Genomic DNA, 24,570 nt, shown 5'->3' with positions numbered 1-24,570 from the left:
AAAAACTAATATAGTAGATTAGTGAATAGATATACATTACTTACTTATCCACTTTAGCCATAAAATATCATGACTATAGGAGTAAATAGAACAATTATAAATGAAGTTTAATAGGGCTAACTAAGGCTTAGACATAAGTTTTTTAAGTTATTTATTTTGTATTCTTACATTGTTGATAAATTCCACAAAGTTTTGTTTTGGTCTCACTTGACAAGACACCACTCATCACCATAGATAAAAGAAGAAATCATAGAATGAATCATTGTTCAACATACTTCTAGAATATGATTTTATATTTAATATTAATATTTAGTAATTTGTAACCTCATTACATGACATGCAATATTTCTCTGTTTTTAGCTCATGAATTACTTTTCTCATTTTAAATTGATAATCTTTTAAATAGAGAAATCTTCTACATATTTATCTTATAAAGGAAAGTTATATCATATTTGGCAATTGAAAATTTTATAAAAAAAAGTTATTAATTTTATAAAAAAAAATAAACCAATAATTTGCTTTCATTGAGAGTTGAACTCAAGACCTCCCGCTTACTAAACGGGTGCTCTAACCAACTAAGCTATGAAAGCTTGTTGATCTTATATCATGACTAATTGTAATCACTTAAAAATATAATATTCAACTAAATCCATAACATTTTAATATAGTTACAAATACTTTTTATTTTATAATGATTCAAAGTTAACATAGTAACTAACTTATTCTCGTATTAAAATTTCAAGGATTAATTGGAACCTTTTTTTTTTCAAATGCCTAAATTGGGATGTGATAAATTTATGAGAGACTAAATTGAATCTTTAGTGTGATTTATATTTTTTTTAAATCATAACTTGAACTAGAGCAGAGGTTGACTGGTCTGGTAATGAAGATCATCGTTAAATGTTTGTGGTACGACTGAGATGGTTATCGAGTGAACAAAGAGGGTACCTACAAAAAAGGTTAGCACTATAATAATTATGTCAATAAGAGATTGAGGTGGAAATTTGCAAGGGTGAAGTAAATCATATTTAAGCATAATTCAGTATCATGCTTACATATAAGAGACCATTATAATTGTTTTTGGTTATGATAGTATTTGAGGCGAGGATTGTTGTCATGATAGTATTTGAGGCTGACCCAAAACTTTGAACCATTGCAATCTTGTCGATAAATCTAAGGTTCTCTTCGGAGTGAGAGTAATTGGCATATGGAACCTACACATTAAATGTGTTTGGAGTGTTGACCAAATGACTTTAAACACAAGAAGGGTGAATTGTGATAAAACTTTTTTCAAAACAATTAAGAAAATGAATGATTTTAAGAAAAGAGATGAAGTAGATATTCTCAGTTGTATTACCTAATAGGATATGTCTCACACTATTAAATACAATAGCATTAAATTTCAACAATAATATAAAGATATCAATTATCAATTATAAGTATTTTATGAATATCAAATTTAACCATATGTTTATGCATTAGTATCCAATAGGTGGAGACTTGTATTTAGTAATAGCTAGCACTTTTGGTAGGCCAAGTCGCACCATAAAAACATATTTTAGATAGATATTCCAAAATAAGCATTAAGAACAAAGAACAATCAATATTAAAGTTTAAGTACAATTACATAAAATGCCATGATCGAATGGAATATGAATATAAAATGACTATATCTACCCTTAACAAAGAAATTTCTAGCTACGGTTACTCATTGTATCTATACATGTAATCCTGAGAAGACAATTTCTAAAAGACATTCGTAAGTGTCACTACGATCAATATTTCCGCCTTTAGTCCCCTCTCATATTCTCCTATTGAGACCAATGCAAACTTGCTCCTTTTATGTACTCCTTTAAATCTACCGAAATTCATTGAGAACTGAAGTTGAACCTCCTATTTATAGGCTAAAGGAATGTAGCTTCGATAGGCGCACCGCCCATTGATGTCACTAAATTACACCATTTATTTGACTTGCTTTATGCATGCTTATTGTTTATTTATTTCATATTTCCACTGTTATGCTGGTATTTTGCTTGTGTTTCAGGAAATTGACCAATTGGAAGTCATTCGCGGAGAAACGAAGAAAAGTTGACAAAATCAGGAGAAAATGAAGCACATTGTACTCGTGGCGACCACCATGGCGTTTACCATGGAGGTAGCCACGACCAACCCATGTTAAAATGGTCAAAAGACCTAGTCTTTACCACTTAGGGAGCATGGCGCTCGCCATGGCTTTGTGGCGGTCACCACACGTTAGGGCGACCAGAAGGTTGGAAAGTGGGCTCTCTTAGTCAAGAAGTCACCCACTTCTTCCCTAAGTTTTCTCGACGCCCTCTGAAACCATTTTCGTGATTTTTAGGGATCGAAGAATCCTATAAATACCCCTTTTAATCCATCGTTGAGGGGATCCAAGCTTAGTTCCAAACTAAAGTCATATAGTGTCAAATTTTTGTAAGCGATCAACTCTTCACATCGAAGAGTTATCGTATCAAGTTATCGAGTCTATAATCGAGTTTGGAACAATTTACTTTGAAGTTCAATCCTCCCGTCAATTTACTTTCCGCATTCAAGTTTAGCAATCTATTTCCTCGTATCAGATTCAAGTCTCTACAGAGCAGGTTTATTTAATAACATTTTATTTATTTTATCGCATGTTCTTCTTCTACATTTCTTTAATTGCACGTTTAAAGTATTTTATCATGTCTAATTATTTTTACCGCACAATCGCATCAATTACTTTTATTTACGTTGTAGCCATGTCTAGCTAATTTATAAGTGTTGGGATATGAGGACCGTCGATTCGACGGTACTCTACATGGTTGTTCTTTGAGAAGCTCGTAGGGATTGTTTTAGTTTGAATTACAAATTTTTCTAAAACTTAATTCTGGTGGTTACTATGGATGTAAAACCACCTATATACACCGGATAAGATCAAAAGTTGTATGGTACAAAAGATCTAAAGTTGCTTAGTAATTAGTTGATAAAAATCGCGAAAACACTTTGTCACTTAATTAGGAAGTCTAACATTTCTAGAAAGTGATTTCAAAACTATTTATGAAAGCACGCATTTAAGCGAAAGCTTGGAACCCTTTTAAGTTAAACTTTCCAATCAAAACTACTTTTCAATTGAGTCAAGAATTCAATTAATTAAAAATAATTTATTTCTTTAACGCAATACACACCATCTTCCGTGACAATGGATGGTATAATTTAGAGTAGGGGTGGCAAAACGGACGGTGGCCCGTAGGCCGCCCCGCGCATTCGCCATAAAATGACGGGTTGGGTTGGGACTTCGGGCCCGCCGACCACCAAAGCCCGTCCCGCCAAAACCCGCCGCCCGCTAAAGCCCGTCTCACCTATTTGTTAAGCTCATCTCGCCTTAAGTCCGCCCCTTTTTAGTTAATTTTAGTAATTCAAATTCTTGATGGTTTTATTTTATACATTTATTTGTAAATATATGCAATATTTTTTTAGGTAAAATTTATTTTAAAGATGCTTTATAAAAAATTGTTCTAAAAAATAAGTGAAAATTTAATTGAAAGGTAAAAAAAGACTATTAATCTATGCAAAAAAATGAAAAATATATAAATAAAAAAATAGGCGGGCAAGCCCACCGCCTGCCACTTTGGTGGGGCGGATATGATTTTGATGCCCATTTTACTTGGCGGGCTTGTCCGCCCCGTTCGCTTTTTGGCAGGCTTTAGGTGGGGCAGGGCGGGCGGTCTGTTTTGCCATCCTTAATTTAGAGGGTAAAATCCGGATTTAAATACGCGGAAGCGACAATTCCTGTTCAATTAGTTCTTTTCAAAATAGAAAATATTATTCCAAAGAGATTCGATTTATGAACACCGAGAGTATCAACGAATTGATGTGATCCATATTCCAACATTGCTTTTCCTGCTATTAATTCAAGTCTTATTTACTTTATTTTACGCAATTCCAATCTTACTTTATTAGCTTTAGATAAACACCGTAACAATAGAAAATGATATATTAAGGATTAGGTCTTTGTGGGTTTGACGCTCTTTATATTACTCTGATACGATTACTTGCGGAAAGCACCAATCAAGTTTTTGGTGTCGTTGTCGGAGACCATTTACGCCAAACTTCGAAACCCTGTTGTTACATCGTTTAGACTAAGGCAACCATTTCTTCTGGTAGATGCGAAGATCTCGCAGTACCAGAGCTTTAGTAGATCCAATAGCTAAACCAGAAAGATACGTACGAGCACGAAACTTGCTCCGACGAATTAAGAGAGCAATGAAAGAAGACTAATACCATAAGCCACTTAAGGATTTTGCTTTACGCTCCAATGAAGAACCTCATACTAGTATTGTCAATCCTGCTATAACAACTGACAATTTTGAACTTAAACCCGTTTTGTTGCATATCATGCAACAAAACCAATTCTCTGGCTTAGTGTTGAATGCAGTATAGGGCAAGCAACAAAAAAGATTTGGAAATATTGATCCAGGAATTATCGTCCACAGAGATGGAGAGATGCCATTCAATAGTTTCTACGATTTCGAACTTTGGATTGAATGAGCAAAAAGTAAACAAAGATATAGACAGGAAAAGAATAAATACATTCTTAGAAGAGAAATAACTTATCAGGAATGTAAATATATTCACTCTTCACAAACATACACTTACCAACCCGTTATACTCAACCTACGATACTCATCTATGTCATCACGTATCTCTCACATAAGCGTCCATCTCTGGAGCACAAACGAGATCATCTCACAACTAAGGTTATCTCTAACGCGAAGTCGCGAGAACATCCGTATTCTCGCGTCGGCGATCTCTCGCGTGCCGCTCAAACACGAAAGCATTAAGAACAGATACAAACAGTGAATGCTAGCTCTAAATCTATCTCTAGAGTTCAGAACCAACAGATAATCATCCTAGATAAGGATTCAAGAAGCTTATCTCTAAAGCACCCCAAATCCCCAGCATAGAGCAAAAATCCAGGATAACATCAACACAGATCCGTAAAGCAAGTTAAATATAACATTATAATCGGTAAATATACATAAGATTCAAGTAAATATACAAACAAACCCAACCAAAGAGAAATACACAAAGAAGGAGAGAATTGAACCGAAAATCTCCCGGTTTGTCAGCTCCGTTCGACGCTCAATCCACCCCCGATCATCCTTATGCAACCTCTGAAGTTGTTTTCTAAGCCAATTCTACTCTAAGAATGAAGTTGATGGTGTTGGGACTCAAAAATACCCAAACCATAACCTAAAAATGTGATTTTTGCCCCTTTTAACGAGCTGCTGTCTTAGCAGGTCCGCTTAGCGGACCCCCTCCGCTCAGCGGACTCAAAATTGCATCCAGACTCTGATTTGCTCCGCTGGAGCTCCGCTCAGCGGACTGACAGCAAAAGTGAAATCTTGTTTTCGCCATAAGTTGAGAACCGTAACTCCGAATTGCGCCCGGTTCGAAGCGTTGGAAAGCTTATTCAATGCTCTATCCAATAATGAATGAATGGAAACCAAAATGATGATTTTGGTCATCCTTATTTTGAGCCTTATTCTTTTATGAATTGGTAGAATTTGCATTCTTGAAGCTTAGCCTTTGGTCTTTATTACTCAATGCTCCAAAGATGCATGAATACCTATAAAATGAATGAAAAACTATTAATTGGTATAAAAATGAATTAAAAACACAAGTATGCACATATTTACACAAAAGTTAGGATTTTATTACAAAAATCATAAGAATAGAATCGATAAGTGCCACAAATATATACTCAAAATATCGACATTTTGGCACTTATCACTTAGCGACAGAGAATCTTAACCAACACTTGAAAGTGTTTGTCCAACTAGCCGACACATTGAAATCCAATGGTGTTGCACCTGAGGCAATACGATTACGTCTATTTCCTTTTTCCCTTAGAGATAGAGCTAGAACATTGAAACCAATATACTTTCCACCAAGTAAGACTGTTGTCCTTAGAAACCAAATAACTAAATTCATTCAACAAAATAACGAATCTCTTTACGACACTTCGGAAAGATACAAAGAATTACAAGGGATTCATGCATCAAAGGAAGGTGGCGATACCGTCTATCGGATCGTGGAATGTCACCATTAAAAATAAAGGATTTCACCAATGAATGCGATCAATGTCCATCTGGTAGTGGTTACTCGTTAGATCTCTATTCGGAGACGATTTCTTTAATATAATGATGTCACCACGATAGCTCTATCATCTACAATTCAAGAATTTGAAATGGAAGAGTTTGTGAAATAAAATTAAAGAGGAAAATAAATCATAGATGACTTAAGACCTATGTCAGTTTTATCGAATCCCATAGTGGGTGCCAATTGTACTTGCCAAAAGTACAATAGAGAGTGAGGGTCTACTCACGAGGATTATAAAAGACTATATGTAGGTGTTTTCTTTGGAATTTGCAAATCCTCTACTCTAATTATGAGATTGGAATATTTATAAGGGTCTCTAAGGGGCAGATCCAGTCCAATAACCAGTCCTTCCTTCCTTTTTGAGGAACATGTTGCATTATGGAGGACCAATTTCCTCATTTCTTGGACAAGTGGTTTCTCCCCCATGATTCGATCAATACAATCGGTATAATCTCAAGTGGGATTGGATAAGTGATAATATGTCCGAGTTAGGCGACCAGACTTAATTCGAACGACTAAGCTCGCTTCGCGCGACCATATCTAATTTTTGAGACCAACTTCGCTTCAGGTGACTAGGCCCAATTCAGACGCTTGCCAATACTATTGCACTTGATTCAAATCACTTTATCTTGGATTGTCCCTTTTTAGGTCCAACTAAATTATCCCAACCCATATACAAAGTTTTCAATAATTTTAAAAATATTAATAAATACTTTAGTAATTAATATTTAGATATGATTTAAATAATTTATAATCTGTTATAATAAAACATTGTAATGAAAAATCAAATAATTTAATTTTTCTACATACTTGATCTGTTTAACAATACCTATTAACTTAACTGATGTATTAATTTAATTCATATCATACTTAAATTTATTTTAAAAAATCAATATTTTTAGTATCACAATAATGGCAACAAATTCTATTTTTATACGGTCACTTTTACCAATTTTTATAAATAAGTAAACACTTATCTTATATATAATTTTTCCATCAATACATTATCATAACTATTTTCTTTTATCTTTTAAAAAACTAAAATTTTCTCTGTATTTTAAAAAATAAACTTTATAAAATTGTTTTTTAAAATATTATAATTTTTTTTATACATATTTTTTTAAATTAAAAAATTATTTTGACATCATATAACATAAACATACATTATTTAAGATTAAAATATATAAAAAATTATATCTCAAAAATGATACTTATGAAAAACAATTTGAAATAACTTTCAAATTAAATGATTTTTTTAAAATTTTTGATATCCAATTTTTTTAATAAAATAATAAAATATTTAAAATTATAATTCTAAAAATAACTATTCAAAGTAAACTTTCATTTAAACTTTTTATAAATTTTTTTTTATAAATTTTATTTTCAAAATTATGTAATATTATAAAAATCATTTAAAAAAAAAATTCAAAACATACATAAACATACATATGTTTTGGTATATTACCTCACATAGTTTTGTATGGACAATATTTTATTAAAATTACATTATTTTAACATAAAAAGATCAATTCCTAAATTAAGAGTGGAATTTAAGGAACACAGAAGTAACTTTAATTAAAAAACACATATTTATCTAAAAATTAAAAAAATACATGCTTATTTATTTATTTTTTAAAAAAGTACATGTGTAGTACTGCAGAAGTTTTTTTTTTTGTTGACATATACAGCTTGCAAGATCATGAAATATGACCGCACCGTCACCAATTCACCATGACCATCATGTGTTAGAGAATTCACACTCAAAAGCAACACCAATAACTTGTATTTGAATAGCGTTATTTCTAAAATACTCTCCTATACTTTTTTCCATTCCCATAGACTTTGCGTAGTACACCCAATTTCCCATTCTATTTGCACCTCTTAATGACAAATTGAAATTCTCCAAATTAAGCTTCTTTCTCTGAAACACGCTTTCAGATCTATCCACAGATCCATTTTCTCGACGCTCCCCGAGAAAATGGAACGCTTCATTGATAACTTGCCGCCGATGGATCTGATGCGATCGGAGAAGATGACGTTTGTTCAACTCATCATCCCCGCCGAGTCCGCTCAGCGTGCCGTTTCGTATTTAGGCGAACTCGGTCTTCTTCAATTCAGAGACGTGAGTTCTCTTCCAGATCCAAATCGCTTGTTCCTGATTCCGAGTTTTTTCTTCTTTCTTTGGTGTTTTTGAGGTTTTCGTTGAGTTCATTATGCAGTTTTAACGGTTGCGGTTTTGCATGGATTACTGTATTATCTGTTTCAGTTATTTTTTATTATTTGAATTGAATGTTAGTTGAATTGAGTGTGAGAGTTAAGAAATGAAGAAAATGCAGTACTGCATGAATGATGGTTCAATGCTGAATGCAAATTTGTAGGATTCTAATGTGATTGATTTGGATCTTCTTCCTGAACAGTTTGTGCTAACTGATCTAAAGTTCAAGCATAGTTTTGTTAAGAAGTTGTTGAATCTGTTGCATAATTGCACTATGAATTGTGGATCACTATTTATTGAGTATTTAGTTATGAGTTTATTAGTTCGTTCGAGTGAAGATGAAGGAGGTTAATATAGTAATCTTTTTTCGTTTATTCAAGAGATGAATACTGTGATTTTTCAGTTTCAACTTGCAGTCAACTTGTAGATTACTGATCTATGTTGAAATTTGTTTGATCGGTTTCCTTTTGAAGTTAGACTGTATTAATGTGTGATTGTGTATTCAAATACCGCTGATAGCGGTTATTTCCAATTGTAATTTAGGATATAATGGTTTTTGCTTATGCCAACTATTTTCATCAGGCATGTGGTATCATGTTAGAAGTATCATGTGAGAAGACTATTTTGAGATTTAGATTGTTATTTATTATTATTCTTCCGTTAGCTTTGGTTTTAGAATATTATAAAAGGACAATACTCAGCAATTGCTATAAAGTTGGTGGAGAGCCATCTACATGTGAGAATTGCTATACATCTAGGAAGTGGTAGTTTTAGTTTTTGAGCTGGATCCTGACTGACATCATCTGGATATGTTCGACTTACAAATAAATAATATGTTAGTTTTTTGATTATGAAATATTCAAATTTTGTTTAAACTATTGAGTAATTTGTTTCCTTCCACATGCAGGAGAAGTACTTTTTGGCCTTCTAAATTTTATAATTGGATGTTGCTGGTGTAGTAGTTTTCTATGTTATTTCCTCATTGCAATTCTTATGAGCACTGTTTTTTTTTTATCTGCAGTTAAATGCTGACAAAAGCCCTTTCCAGAGAACGTTTGTTAATCAGGTACTCTTTGTTGTACTAGTGAGAAATCCTGTTACATTCTGAATTCCCCCAACTGTATTGTTTGGATGGGTTGACTTTGAAAAGATAGAGAAAAATATTCTATCTCTCACTATGGAAAAGGGTGAAAGAAGAGCGTGTTTTTTCCACATATTATCTTTCTTTAATCAATGACCATAGTGTTTTAGTCAATTACCATATGTGTGTGTCCATTATGAAATGCTTCTTATTGATTAGTAACGTCAACTTACCAGACTCGCTTAAGGCTTAAAACCTGTTTATGTATACTCTTTCCATTCTTCTCTACTTACTCTCCTACTCATCCCAGCAATGGAGAAAATTTTCCTCATTAATTTCTCTCTCATTTCTACCAATGAAACCAACCATACATATTTTTCTCTTAACTCCACTTCATTTTCTCTTCTCTCCAATTTCTTTCCTCCCTATTTCTCTGGCTAGCAATATAATGTGTAAATTTCCACACTTTTTTTGAAAAGGAACCTCATTTGTTTAATTTGTGGATATTTGTTTGTCTACACTTGAGCTTTGAGACCCCTCTATATGGACAGTGCTTATGACACCATTTCCTTGTTTGCTAGCATTTACAGCTTCATTTAGTAAAGAAACTTATACAGGAATGAAGTTGGAATTAGATTGTAGTTATCCTACATTACACTGAAGAAGGTTCAATTTTGGGCAAGTGTTTTCCTTTTTCTTAGGGTTAACCACTCTGGTGCGGCGAACTTGATTAAAAGCAAAAAAATATTTATGTTTCGTGGTGGTCCTGTATAAAAGCAACTATGAACTAATTACACCATTTTTAATGATATCAATCATAAAGTAGTATCCTTCGATAAATGTGCATTTTATTTTCTAAAACCACCCATGGAGCAAATTTTCACGAGGAAAGTTTGGAATATTCAAGTACTGTTAAGATTATTATATAATAAATTAAAGAATTTAACTAATCTTCTTAATTAGTGACTTAGCATGAGTTTGATTTTTTTCCTTAATATTTGAGATCAAAGTGAGTATTTTCTAGAATTTGTGTCCATTGAGTTTGTTGCTTTTTTAGTATTTTTTAGACTGGTGGACATACTGATACAGTTTAACCTCAGAAGTCATGATTGCAATAATGGTTTCTTTATTTTTATTTTTATTTCTTATAACTGTTATAACTGCATTTAATTTGGCAGGTAAAACGATGTGCAGAAATGTCAAGAAAGCTACGATTTTTCAAGGATCAAATCAATAAAGCTGGTCTTATATCGCCTTCTCGTACTCTATTGCAACCGGACATAGACTTGGAGGATTTAGAGGTCTCTTTCTGTTTTTTCTCTCCATCAAATATGGTTGTTGTCTAAGGGTTAATATTCAATTTGCATGTTGTCTTGCTGTTAACAAGTACATGATGCCATAACTTAAGTTGGCACTCATTACTCAGCAGTTTTTTCAGTTTGCTTAAGGATTTTCACTTTTGGATCTGATTATAAATGTTCTGTTGGTTTCTCTTTTATCAGGCACATCTTGCTGAGCATGAACATGAGCTAATTGAAATGAACTCTAATAGTGACAAGCTTCGGCAGTCATATAACGAACTTCTGGAATTCAAGATTGTATTACAGAAGGTATTTATTTCCTTCACAGTCTATTTGTTCCCTTGGATTTTGGTAGTTGGTACATATTTATTTATTTATTTTTTCCTGTTTTGAGTTCATTTAACAATTAATGGTCTTTCTGATGATAATTTGGCATAAGTTATTGCATTTTTTTAAAAAAATATTCTTACATGTTTAGTTTTTAAAATTTGTTGTTTCACTCAAATACCAATATTGTATTTTTCTGAATTCATGAATGCAGTCCTGTTACGTTATTTCATGAATACAATGTATCCTCTACACGTCCTGCTTCTCATGTGGTATATATAATATTGTTGCGAAATTTCAGGCATGCAGTTTTCTTATTTCTAGCCATGGTCGTGCTATTTCAGACGAGGTAGAGCTACAAGATAGTATATACTCAAATGATAACTATGTTGAGACATCATCTTTGCTTGATCAGGTTCCTTGTATATCCCATCCTTGATGTATTTTTCTTTAGTGTGAGAAATGAGAAACTGTATTTTAAATTTATTTTGTCCATGAAGTGCACTATGCTAAATTGTTTATTTTACAGGAAATGAGACCCGAACCATCAAATACGTCTGGTTTAAGATTTATCAGCGGGATAATTTGTAAATCCAAGGCTCTTAGGTTTGAAAGGATGTTATTTCGTGCTACAAGAGGCAATATGCTTTTCAATCAGGCACCAGCTGGTGAACAAATCATGGATCCTGTTACAACTGAGATGGTTTTCTTCTTTCTTACAACTTTATGAAGATTGATAGTTTGGCTCTTTTCCCTCCTTTCAATCTGTATTTATCATTGACCTATTGCATTCACAGCTGGTGTATTCCCACGCTGTACTCTGTCTACACAGTGATTCAGACTCCTGTAATTTTCTTTTCAGATTGAGAAAACAGTATTCGTTGTGTTTTTCTCTGGGGAACAGGCAAGAACAAAGATTCTGAAAATTTGCGAGGCATTTGGTGCAAATTGTTATCCTGTTCCTGAAGATATAAGCAAGCATGGGCAAATAACCAGGGAGGTAAGTGAGCTCAGCTTTGGAAGATATTATTGTTAACCTCTTCAATTCAAGTGTATTATTACAACATAGGGGCAAAGTGTGCTCTTGATAAAGTTTGGCTTTTTGTAGCTAAAGTTTCAGTAAGGGAATATTTTTGTAGTATTTAAACCTAAATCCTAGGGAACTTTACATACCTTATCAAAGTATTCAGCTTTTGCATTCCAATAGGTTATGTTTAGATGTTCTTTAATTTATTTGTATGAAGTGTCATAATTTTTATGGAATCTATCATAGAAATACCATTCACAATTATTAAGTTATAAGTAGTATGCACGTGGAAAATCAGTTTTTCCATGAATTGAAATATACTGTACCTGGTGCCTTTTCTTTTATGCCCTTGATGTTGATTTATATATTTTATCTTTGGTAATTACAAAATTTGTGAAGTGCTGCGTGGCTTATGGTTAAAACCTTCATATTTGGGTACAGGTTACATCACGCCTTACTGACTTAGAGGCAACTTTGGATGCTGGGATTAGGCACCGGAACAAGGCGCTAGCTTCTATAGCAGACCATCTAGCAAAATGGATGGACCTGGTAAGGGTTTGCTTTTGTACGTCTTAATATCTGGGATAGTTTTGATCTTTTATATTTTAAATGCAAATTAATCCTAATACCTGATCAATGTTTGAAATAGTGTCTATCTTAAACCAATAGCTTTCATCCTTGTCGCCTTGTCCTAGGTAAGAAGAGAGAAGGCCGTGTATGATACACTGAACATGTTAAATTTTGATGTCACAAAAAAATGTCTTGTTGGAGAGGGATGGTGCCCTATGATTGCAAAAACACAGGTATGTTTTATTTTCTAAATTTTTGAGGAACTAAAAACCTCATTGGTATGTGTATTTTTAAAAATAACTTGCATTCATTGATTTTCCAGATGCAAGAGGCACTGCAACGTGCAACTTTTGATAGCAATTCTCAAGTTGGCATAATCTTCCATCAAATGGATGCAGTGGAATCACCACCTACATATTTTAAGACCAACAGTTTCACAAATCCTTATCAAGAAATTGTTGATGCATATGGGTGAGCTTAATTCTATCGACTATATTTAGTAGCAGTAGCATGAATATTTTAATGTCATGAAGTTAGTTTTTTTGGTGTGTTTTAAAGTGCATTTGTTTCTTGAAGTTAGAACATTGGGCTGCAATGTGCAACGCCTCTGCACGAATAGATTGATGGGTCTCTGACTACTGTATGTAGAATTTGATAAATTGAGTTTATGTTGGCACTTGCAAGTGGCCCACGCAACTTTCTGATTAGTGTATAAAAAAATTGGAGAGTTGTCTCTTTCCCACTCCTTCCTTTTCTATTTCTAAACTTGTTTGTTGATCGGAATGTATGTCCAAGAGGCTCTAAAACTTCCCTAGCTGTTAATCCATATAATATTACTAAAATATGACATGTTTGAGATTTGGCTTTCTGGATTAAGTTGAGGGGTTATTGTTGCGGATCCAAATTATCTAGCTTACTAGTTATTACAAATTATCTAGCTTACTAGTTATTACATTCCAGGTTTATATTGCATCTCTAATTAGCCCCTTTTCTTGGCAGTGTCGCAAGATACCAAGAAGCAAATCCCGCAGTTTACACAACTGTTGTATTCCCCTTCCTATTTGCTATGATGTTTGGGGACTGGGGTCATGGAATTTGCCTGTTGCTGGGAGCATTAGTTCTTATATCACGTGAAAACAAGCTCAGTACTCAGGTAAAAAATCATCCTGTGTTATAAATAGGAAGATCTGCCAAAATATGTAGGGGTCATATGACATATGTTATGTCCAATCCTGGATTAATAAAAAAGTTATTCAAGATTTGTCAAACTTGAAACATTCTTCCTTTTTATTTCTAACTTGAAGTAGGCTCACCATGGTTGATGTTCAAAGAATTATGTCAACTGAGCTACCAAGCATTCAGTGTTTAGCATGATTTAGCTAAGAGGAGACAATTTTAAAATTTTGTTTCTTGCAATATTTGTGTTTTTTGATGTCTAAATGTCTTATAAATTGAAATGTTTTAGGGAAATATATCTATTATGCTACCTTCGTCCCAAGTTATAAGTCACTTTGTAAAGGAACAATTGTCACAAATTATTGGTCACTTTACATTACTAATGAAACATTAATGATTATCTCTTAACTTTCAATTCTTAAAATTTCTCGCCCACATGTAACTAATGAAGGATAATTTTGTAAATTATCTCTTAACTTCTCTTTCCCATACAAAATTAACTTCATTCCTTAATTTGTGTGAAATGGTCAAAACGTGATATAATTTGGGATGGAGAGTAGTATGTCGAAATTGTTTAGAGACTTAAATATCGTTTACTTTTGTTCTGTTCTTGGCATTGCAATTAATACCTAATAGTTCTATTTGGTTTCTTTCAGAAGCTTGGAAGCTTCATGGAGATGCTATTTGGTGGGCGCTATGTGATTCTCTTGATGTCACTATTTTCAATCTATTGTGGGTTAATCTACAATGAGTTCTTTTCTGTTCCTTTTCACATATTTGGTCCATCAGCATTTCAATGCCGGGATACTTCATGCAGGTGTGTTCTATTTGTCTCTTCCTCTAACTTTGGTGACACTAATTTTTATTTTGTTTTATTGTCCAGATGTATGTATGATGTCTTTCTTGGTGATGTAGTATGTTTCCCTTTAGCATTTTAAATTTCATAGTTTCCCTTAAGCATTTTAAATTTCATAGTTTCCCTGTACACCTAATTCAACGTGTTTCACATGTTGGTCCAAATTTTTCTTCTTTTTATTAAGGTTAGATTTGACGCTCTTCTGCCCCCTATTCGATGTGAACATGACCTCCGTATCTCTACTTGACACTTTGCATTTCAACCAACAGTGGGGTTGGGGCAACAAATTAATTAATTTGCCAAAATGCCATCTAGGCTATAAAACTTGTGGTTGACGCGGGTGGGGTTTTGGGTAGAGATCATAGGTTCATGTTATTGTAAGAATCCTTAGGCTATGTTTGGGAGTTTGGAGGGGAGGGGAGGGGAAGGCTTCCGAAATCGAATTTTGAAAATAATATAGAAAAATATTTGACATTTTTTGAAAAAATGATTTTGTTTAGAATGATAAAAGACTCATTATCATTACAAATTTTTTAATTTTCAAAATAGTATAACAACCTAAACGATATTTGCAAAATTTATGTAAGCCCTCCAAAACCCTCCAAAACCCTCCTTCAATACCATTTTTGAGTTCCCCCATTTTATGGGGTTTTTGGTGTTATGAATAAAATCAAATCCTCCAAAACCCTCCTACCCAAAATCTTTTTATTCTTTTCACTCAATTCTTCCTATTTTTCAAAGCCCTCCCCTCCCTTCCCCTCCAAACTCCCAAACATAGCCTTAGTGACCAAAGAAGCTAGTTTTTTTTTTTTGTTAAAAAAAAAGAAGCTAGTTTTCAACAAGACAAATCTTAATTCAAATAATTTAACTCTCTTAGATTAAGCTATAAACCACCACAATGAGATGGATGTATAGTTAGTAGAAACCATCAATTGAACTTGGTGTTAGTTATGGGAGAGTTTTCTTAATTTCTATGTATTATGATGGTTTTATAGAGAGCAAATTCCCCCTTTTGTACCTGTTACTGAATTGTATTTTCCTTGGTCCCTCGCCAAGGACTAATGTTTCACATTTGACTCAGTAATTTCAGTTCATATTTATGTCATTGGGAATTATTTTGCCATATTCTCTTTCAAGAATGCACAATTTTTTTTTTTTAGTTTTATGTATTTTATATATCTTTTCTTCTTTGAATTGTCTTGATTTTTGCTGTTTGTATTGGCCAAAAATGCAGTTAAGATCCTTTTGTTTCTAAAGCAGCAAGCTTTTAACTTTGGTGCCTTTTGATTTTTCATGATTCTCCACCTTTTATTAGGGATGCACATACTATTGGCTTAGTCAAATACCGTGATCCATACCCATTTGGTGTGGATCCTAGCTGGCGTGGAAGTCGTACAGAATTATCTTTTCTGAACTCTATGAAGATGAAGATGTCCATTCTGTTTGGTGTGGCACATATGAACTTGGGAATTATATTAAGCTATTTCAATGCTCGTTTCTTTGGAAGCTCATTGGATATAAGGTGTGTCTCTCTTCTGCCTGACCCGTGCAATTGTTTGTGTTATCTTCTCAGTAGAATGTTTTAACTTCCTCTAATGTTACTCTCAGGTACCAATTTGTGCCACAGATGATTTTCCTTAACAGTCTCTTTGGATATCTTTCCCTTCTCATTATTGTTAAGTGGTGTACTGGCTCTCAAGCAGACCTTTATCATGTGATGATATATATGTTTTTAAGCCCTACAGATGAACTTGGTGAAAATCAGTTGTTCTGGGGCCAAAGACCACTTCAAGTATGCGTTTGGTTCTTATCTTCACTTTTGCTTAAATTTTGTTGTTCTGTTTGTTGGCTTTTCATCTGTCTGAATTACCTCTTGATTTGCAGATTGTGTTATTGCTTCTGGCTATAATTGCAGTTCCATGGATGCTCTTTCCCAAACCTTTTATTCTAAAGAAGCTTCATACTGAGGTGCCACTTTTACTTGCCTTATGTATGATTTTCTTGCTAGGAAGTTTATAATTTTATTTGTACATATGCTTGTGATTTGAGTTTCCCCTTTTTGACCGTGAATTTCTGTCAGAGTTGATTAATATCAATAAATATTCTTTGAGAACTATTACAAAATCAATTTTCTTTTAAATGAATACGCATAAGTGCTAAATTACTTATAATTCCTGTTGGCAAATGCAGACAGATTTTCAGGCTATAGTTGCTTTGTTTAATACTTTTGTTGCATCTTGTTATTAAAAAGATGATACAAAGGAGCCTGCTATAATTATTAATTTTTTATCCTTCTGACATTATTCAGCGATTTCAAGGCCGTAGTTATGGTATTTTGAATACTTCTGAAATGGATCTTGAGGTGGAGCCAGATTCTGCCAGGGAACATCATCATGAAGAGTTCAATTTCAGTGAGGTTTTTGTTCACCAAATGATTCATTCCATCGAGTTTGTTTTAGGTTCAGTTTCTAATACGGCATCATATCTTCGACTGTGGGCATTAAGGTTTGCTCAGCCACGTTCCTCCTGTTTCTTCATGAATCTCTTGTTTACATATTCTTGCTTGATGGTTAATTTTTCTTAACATTTGCAGTTTGGCTCACTCCGAACTTTCTACCGTTTTCTATGAGAAAGTGTTGCTTCTTGCTTGGGGGTGAGTTTGATTTATAACCCATCTTTTATACTAGTACTTCAATTCAAACCATTTAATCATCCCATGTGTTTCCCTCAGGAGTTATCGATATGTCATATCTGTATTCCTTTGTTCCATTTATACACTTCTAGTTTATTCTTTAATTATTAATGTCATTTCTGGTTGCAATTAAAACAGGTACGACAATCTCATCATTCGGTTAGTGGGGCTAACAGTTTTTGCATTTGCAACTGCCTTTATACTACTTATGATGGAGAGTCTAAGTGCTTTTCTTCATGCCCTGCGGCTTCACTGGGTAGAATTTCAAAATAAATTCTACCATGGTGATGGCTACAAGTTCAAGCCTTTTTCATTTGCTTCTTTAACAGAGGATGATGATTGATCCATCGTATCTAACTTGCATTTTCATTTTTGGCAAATACTATGGAAAGAGTGTTTGCACAAATGAATTGAGCACAAGATGAGAATTTGTAGAAACCTAATTTAATGGTTTCAGTTGTTAGGTCTGCCGATGATATACTGCTTGATATGGACCTAACCGCAACAAAAAATCTTTGCATATTTTTCTGTGGCTTCAACTGTATAACAGATTACACTACCAATGGGTCATGGAAGACATCTGCATCTGTAACAGAATATCTACTTTGTAGCTTTTTTGAATCAAAATTTAGAATAGGAAACAGGAAGAGATAAGGAAAGGGATTTTCTGACTAATTTTTTGTAATTAGGAGCTGGGATTCATCATATAGTGTAGCTATTGGATTCTTGGGTTTACATACATACATGTTGTGTAGCGCAGGTTTTGCTGAGAAACAACCAATTTCTCTGAAATTTTCTTGTATTGATAAATAATAAGTTGAGAGTCCCATTGTTTTTGTACGGATTTATCAGAGTAAAATATAGAAATAAGTTGAATGATGCCATGCTGTCTGGAACTTGTTAGATGTGTGTTGTTAAACTTATGTTGTTTAGTTAACCAACAGAAATGATTTGCTTATAATTTCTGAAAAATATTGAATCTAATTAATTTCAGGTAATGTTATTTTTTTAAATATTTAGTTATTTTAAAATTAATTTATTTTCTGAAATAATTTTGTCTACATGCTTATCTCTGTTTGGTAAGCCATGATTTCGAGCTTATAGCTTATGTTTTATGTCTTATAAGCTCATATAATAATTTAGACCCGTTTGGTAACGGTCTTTTCATCACGAGTTTATAGCTTATTTTACTAGCTTATAGCTTATTTTCTAGACGCTATTTCAAATAGCGTTTTAGCTTATGTCTTATAGCTTATCATTTTTTTCTTCTTTTTTTATCCTTATTATTTTAATTAAAATCCATTTTTAACCCTTATAATTTATTTTAATTTAAAATAAAATAATATATATTAAATGTCTTTTATGTCATTTTACATTTATAAGTTAATTGAACCGCTAATTTTATCAAACACTTCAATTAGCTTATAAGCTACCAGTCTCAACCATCCGCTATAAGCTATAAGTCATCAGCCATCAGTCATAAGCTATAAGCTATCAGCTAGCTTATCAGTCAACCGCTATTTTTACCAAACAGACCTTTAGTAAAACTAATAGATACCCAAAAATTATCAAAATTTTTGTTGAATAAATTTAACTGAATTTTGTTGAATAAATTTATTTATCTGATTTTTGTTATCCATTTTAATTTTTTCATTAAAAAATTGTTGATTTATTTTTATCTATTTAATAACTTGTTGATATATTATATTAATGATTGCGAACACCAAACTTTAAATAAATTGAATATTTCTAGGTGTTGGATTTTGTTGTTGATATTTATTTGTATTTTTAATATACATGAATTTTATATTTAATTTAAGTTAAAATAGTTTTGAAATTGTGAGAAAATCTATAGAGTTGATGGAATCATTAAGAATTTCTTATCGACAAAATATGTAAGTTTTTCAATAAAGTGCTAATGAATTGTCAAATTTATCATTTTACGTTAAGTTTTTACATTGTAGAATTGTGTCAATATTGTTTTAAATAAATAATTGTCTCAATATTTACTTATTTACTTTTGAAGTAATGAGTTGAAGTTAGAGCAACTTTTGAAATAGTTATTTTATTAAATAATTCACATAAACATTCAATTTTATCTATCTTTATTTTTTTCAAATCTAAACATTTTTTTAACGAAAATCTAACCACTGAATATCTTCATGCTATATAATTGATTATGACTTCGTTTCAAATAAATTATTATATTCATAGACATGTAATATAATAGTTAGGTGTTTACATATATTTTAAATAGTTGTAAAATACTACTATTTTCAATTTTTAATTCTTAATTTGATAAAAAGTTTTAATTCTTCAATAAGTGCTAAAATTTAATGCATAAATGGAATTAATAAAAAGTTTTAAGAGAGTTTGAATTTTATAGTTGTAAGCTCTTCTTATAGCTAATATTTACATGTGCAGGAGTTAATAAGTTCTCTAGCAAAGAGTCCTAAATTTGGAAGGTCCATTTTTTCCATTAATATCACCAGGTATGGATGGTTTTGGTTCTAAATTTTTCAAGTCTTGCTGGCATATCATTAAGAATGATGTGGTTGCTGCTGTTAGGGAATTCTTTGACACTGGGCATATCTATAAGGCTTTTAACAGCACTGTTGTGACCCTTATTCCTAAGGGTGATAGCCCAAAGGGAGTTAGAGACTTTAGGCCCATAGCTGGTTGCACCACTTTTTACAAGATTGTATCCAGAATTATGACCAATAGATTAGGTAGTGTGCTACCTAGCATTGTGAGTAACTGTCAGGCAGCTTTTGTACCTGGGCAAGTCATTCACAACCACATTCTTTTGGCCTATGAGTTGCTGAAGGGTTATGGTAGAAAAGGTGGTTCTCCTAGGGTGATGATGCAGTCAGATTTACAAAAAGCCTATGACATGGTTAATTGGGGGGCCATGGAGGTTATTCTGCAGGAGATTGGGATACCTAGGAAGTTCATTGACTGGATAATGGCTAGTGTTACCTCTGTCTCGTACAGGTTCAATGTTAATGGGAGTTTGACTGATTTCATGCAAGCAAAGAGAGGGATCAGACAGGGTGACCCTTTATCACCCTTACTCTTTGTGATCATCATGGAGTATATGCATCGAATCATGCAGAAGATGCAGCTTGAGTCTGGTTTCAAACACCATTCAAAATGTAAAAAGCTCAAACTGACAAATCTGATTTTTGCAGATGATGTTCTACTTTTCTGTAGAGGTGACCCTACATCTGTTGAAAAGATTCAGAGGGCTTTCAAGACATTCACAGATTCCACTGGCCTGATAGCAAACCCCACAAAAAGTACTATGTTTTGTGGTGGGGTTGACACTCATATGCAGCAAAGACTTCATGATATTACTGGGTTCAAAGTTGGTTCTTTCCCTATTAAATACCTTGGGGTTCCATTGACACATAAGAGGTTGAGTATTCAACACTACTTGCCCCTCATTGATAAAATTGTGGCTCGAATCCACCACTGGACCAGCAAATTACTGACATATGCAGGAAGAGTACAATTGGTGAAGAGCATCATTGCTGCCATTGCTCAGTATTGGATGAGTTGCTTCCCTCTTCCAAAGTTTGTACTGAAGAAGATTGATAGCATATGTAGGAGTTTCATTTGGACTGGGACTGCACAGAGCAAAAAAAGTCCCATAGCCTGGGATAGTGTTTGCAGACCTTATGCCCAAGGAGGTTTGCAAGTCATCAATCTGCAGGTTTGGAATACTGTGCTGATGCTAAAATGCCTTTGGAACCTTTGTAGAATGGCTGAGAATTTATGGGTTCAATGGATGCATAGCTATTATTTTGCAAAGACTGGAGTTATGACCTATGATGTAAAGGCTAGTACTAGTTGGATAGCTAAATGTATTCTGAGTCAAAGAGGTATTATTCCCGAGGTTCAGCAGGAATGGGAAGTTTCTATCCAAAGGCAAAAGTTCAAGGTAAGTACTTTCTATGCTTGCTTAATTGATAACGGTAACCGGGTCTTTTGGAGAAATATTCTGAGAAATAATAAAGCCAGGCCTCGTGCAAATCTCTGTTTGTGGATGGCTTGTCATATGAGATTGGCAACTAATACTAGAATGGCTAGATTGGGTTTCCTGCCAGGCCTAGAGGTAACTTGCAGCTTATGCAGACTTGAGGATGAAGATATGGAACACCTGTTCTTTAAGTGTCCTATTGCTGGAGGCATTTGGGCTAATATCTTGGATTGGATTGATGTTGAGCACCAGCCTCAGAACTGGAATGCTGAACTCTGCTGGGCCTCTAATATTGCAAATAGGAAAGGTTGGAAGGTGGAGCTTTTGAAAATGGCTTTGGCTGAAACCGTTTACGGTATTTGGACTCTGAGAAACAATATTTGTTTTGATGGTATAGGAAAAAATATTTGTATAGAAAGCAGTATAAAAGATAAAATAGTATATAGGGCTTGGCAGTATAGAAAGCTTCGCATACATATCGCCAAATTGATGTTATAGGTTACTTGGTTTTTGTATAGGTTGGATCTCTTTGTAGATCACCATGCTTTGTATTGGTTTTTTGAATTAATATATATTCTTTGATTCAAAAAATAATAAAAATGATGTTATAGTAAAAATTTAATAAATCAAAAAATTATTATGATACAAGTTTAATATATAAAAAAATGAGTTTGTATTTTATAAATTAAAACAAAATATCTGAATTAATTGGGTCGATCCTAATTGTAATTCAATAGCTATGTAAATGACAATTGATTGACTGACCGCTAATTCAAACATTTTCCTTATTCACTTTTGAAAGTGAAAATCGATAATTAAACTACTTTACTAAAAAAAGAATATCATTTCATGTAAAAGAAAAAAGAATTTGGAAAAATTTGTTTGGGAGGACAATTTTGGAAGGAATGAGAGATGAGAATTTGTATTTCTTTTGAAGTTAAATAAGCAGTAAAATACTTCTATGAATTAAATGTGATTAAATTATTTTATGATCATATATTATGATATTTATCAAAATTTTAAAAAATTTATGTATATATATATATATATATATATATATATATATATATATATATATATATATATATATATATATATATATATATATATATATATATATATATATATAAAAGAGAGTTTAAAATATATTACTTTAAAGAAAATTAAATTAAAATTTAAATATTTAAATAAATCAATAATTGTGATTAGCTGTTGCAACTTGCAAAATATAGCATTTCAATTAAATTCTATATCAAAATATGCACCAATTTCTTCAATATCTTCTGAAAAAGCATCATAAAAAAATCATGCACCATAATGAAATTAGTATTTTATAAACGAATATTAAAAAATATTTTCGAAACAAAATTAAAAAAGAAATGTATATGAAAAAAAAGTTGAATACCCAACAATGTCTTGATTCATATCTCTAACTTTATCAGAAGAATAAATTCGAATTCAATCATCATGAGAAAAAGTTGAATACCCAATAAGTCTATTCTTAATGTTTTTTTTTTTTTTTTTTGTGTATCCACTTCAAAACAACATAATATAAATATTCGGGAAGGATTCTTCTGACACGATGAAAATCAATTTAAAAAGTTCCATGAGGTAGTTGTTTTATGTTTTTTTTTTCTTTCAAATTTTTTTCTAATTTGTGACATTATTTTAGTTGATAATTTCTTTATCCATCCTCTATCTTCTTAAGAATCATTGCGAAATTCTAAAAATGTCTCTATATTCGGAAGTGCGTCTCCGAAGTCATTAAAAAGGAGGATTTTGGAGATGCATCTCCGAAATTATTATTTTTTATTTAAAAAAAAAGGTGTTTTTGGAGATGCATCTCCGAAATCACCCTTTCGAAAATGCATCTCCGAAAACACATGCGTTTTGCAGTTTAAACAAAACAACCTCCCCTTTTTTTATTTTATCCTAAAACACAAATTTTTCAAAACTCTAACCAATTTTTCCTACTACACTTGCACTTTTGAACTCTAAACTCCCTCTACAACAATCAAAGGCAACATTCAAAGGCTCACTCATTCAAAAGCTTCCTCTACAATTTGTAAGTTTTACAATTTTCAACTCTTGCATTGATAATCATATTAGGGCTGTCACAATTAGAAAAATGTAGTATGCTTAAGTTATTATGGGTCAATGGTAGTGTATAGATGATAAAAATAGGATTTTGAATGGGTTAGAAGAAGAAATGGGTTTCTGCAAAAAATAGAGTTCGCAGGTATTTTCGGAAGTGCACTTCCAAAAACAACTTCATGACCAGTTTCAGAAGTGCACTTCCGAAATGTAGTCAGAATTGTTTTTTTTTTCTTAATTGTTTCGCTGTCTTACTGGTTTCAATTTTTTCAGGAAAATGCCAGGAAACCAGGCACGACTTAGACAAGGTAGGAAGACCCATACTGTATCGGCTCGACGCGAGCGGGCGACACAAATAGCATCGACACGGACAGGGTCGAGTACGAGTACCCGTTCAAATGGATGAGGCGCCTGCAGGTTCCTCATATGGATCGAGGAGTCGGCTGGCTAGAGCGTCTTCCTCTCGTCAGGTGGTACGTGCGGAGGAGGAGGAGGAGGTGAGACATGATGAGGAGGAGATACCCGATGTTGACCCTCCACCCGGGAAGGATGATGCGGAGGAGGGCTACCCGGGAGGGCCTACAGACACTTCTGTGTTGATTTACTATCATGACCACGTCGCTCGACGTGTTTGGGAGGGAGAGGTAATCTTTTTAATTGCACTTTATAATTTAACCGTTTTTTAGTTAAGTTTTTATTCCACTTTCTCCTAACAGTCTAAGTAACCATTTTTTTTTTGTTGTGACAGGAACGGCCGACCATAAAATCCGTGAACCATGCGCAGAAAATGTTTTCTCTGTTTAAACCATAGGCTCAGTGGTTTAATGACGTTGTAGCTGAGAGCGGGCTTGGCAGGTTATGCATGACTGGATATAGTACCATCTGCCACGACATGCAGGGGGCTTTTGTCGAGCGGTGACATAAGAAGACATTTTCTTTTCACCTTCCTGTTGGGGAGTTAACGATCACATTACACGACGTGGCCTGTCTGCTCCACCTGCCAATCAGAGGGAGGTTATTGGACCATTCTCGTATACAGAGGGTTGAGGCCATAGAATGGATGGTGGATTATCTGGATATGGACCCAAAC

At 33.2% G+C, this 24,570-nt stretch overlaps 1 protein-coding gene and 1 non-coding gene across 2 annotated transcripts; one reads left to right on the top strand and one right to left on the bottom strand.

Moving 5' to 3' along the window:
- Positions 1-516: 516 nt before the first annotated feature.
- On the bottom strand, positions 517-590 carry TRNAT-AGU (transfer RNA threonine (anticodon AGU)). The gene has a single exon. It is a non-coding gene; the product is annotated as a tRNA-Thr (tRNA).
- A 7,282-nt stretch (positions 591-7,872) lies between these two features.
- On the top strand, positions 7,873-18,281 carry LOC131653811 (V-type proton ATPase subunit a1-like). Its single transcript, XM_058924102.1, has 18 exons — positions 7,873-8,281; positions 9,396-9,440; positions 10,634-10,756; positions 10,958-11,065; positions 11,385-11,498; positions 11,613-11,786; positions 11,946-12,083; positions 12,552-12,659; positions 12,806-12,913; positions 13,003-13,151; positions 13,680-13,833; positions 14,513-14,673; positions 16,028-16,234; positions 16,321-16,504; positions 16,597-16,680; positions 17,021-17,217; positions 17,306-17,365; positions 17,543-18,281. Exons 1-18 carry the CDS (start codon positions 8,138-8,140, stop codon positions 17,745-17,747), a joined length of 2,463 nt encoding a protein of 820 aa, XP_058780085.1. The 5' UTR covers positions 7,873-8,137; the 3' UTR covers positions 17,748-18,281.
- The last annotated feature ends 6,289 nt before the right edge of the window (positions 18,282-24,570 follow it).

Source organism: Vicia villosa, linkage group LG2 (genome assembly GCF_029867415.1).
Source record: "Vicia villosa cultivar HV-30 ecotype Madison, WI linkage group LG2, Vvil1.0, whole genome shotgun sequence".
Taxonomy (NCBI): Eukaryota; Viridiplantae; Streptophyta; class Magnoliopsida; order Fabales; family Fabaceae; genus Vicia; species Vicia villosa.
The sequence above is the reverse complement of the archived record's forward strand: the minus strand, read 5'-3'. Positions and strand labels throughout refer to the sequence as shown.

Bases quoted from the DNA above. Each gene is read 5' to 3' on its own strand.
- LOC131653811 (XM_058924102.1), top strand. From the start codon at position 8,138: ATGGAACGCTTCATTGATAACTTGCCGCCGATGGATCTGATGCGATCG. The intron at 9,441-10,633 runs GTACTCTTTGTT...TTAATTTGGCAG, and splicing joins AGAGAACGTTTGTTAATCAG to GTAAAACGATGTGCAGAAAT. The intron at 17,218-17,305 runs GTTTGCTCAGCC...TAACATTTGCAG, and splicing joins CTTCGACTGTGGGCATTAAG to TTTGGCTCACTCCGAACTTT.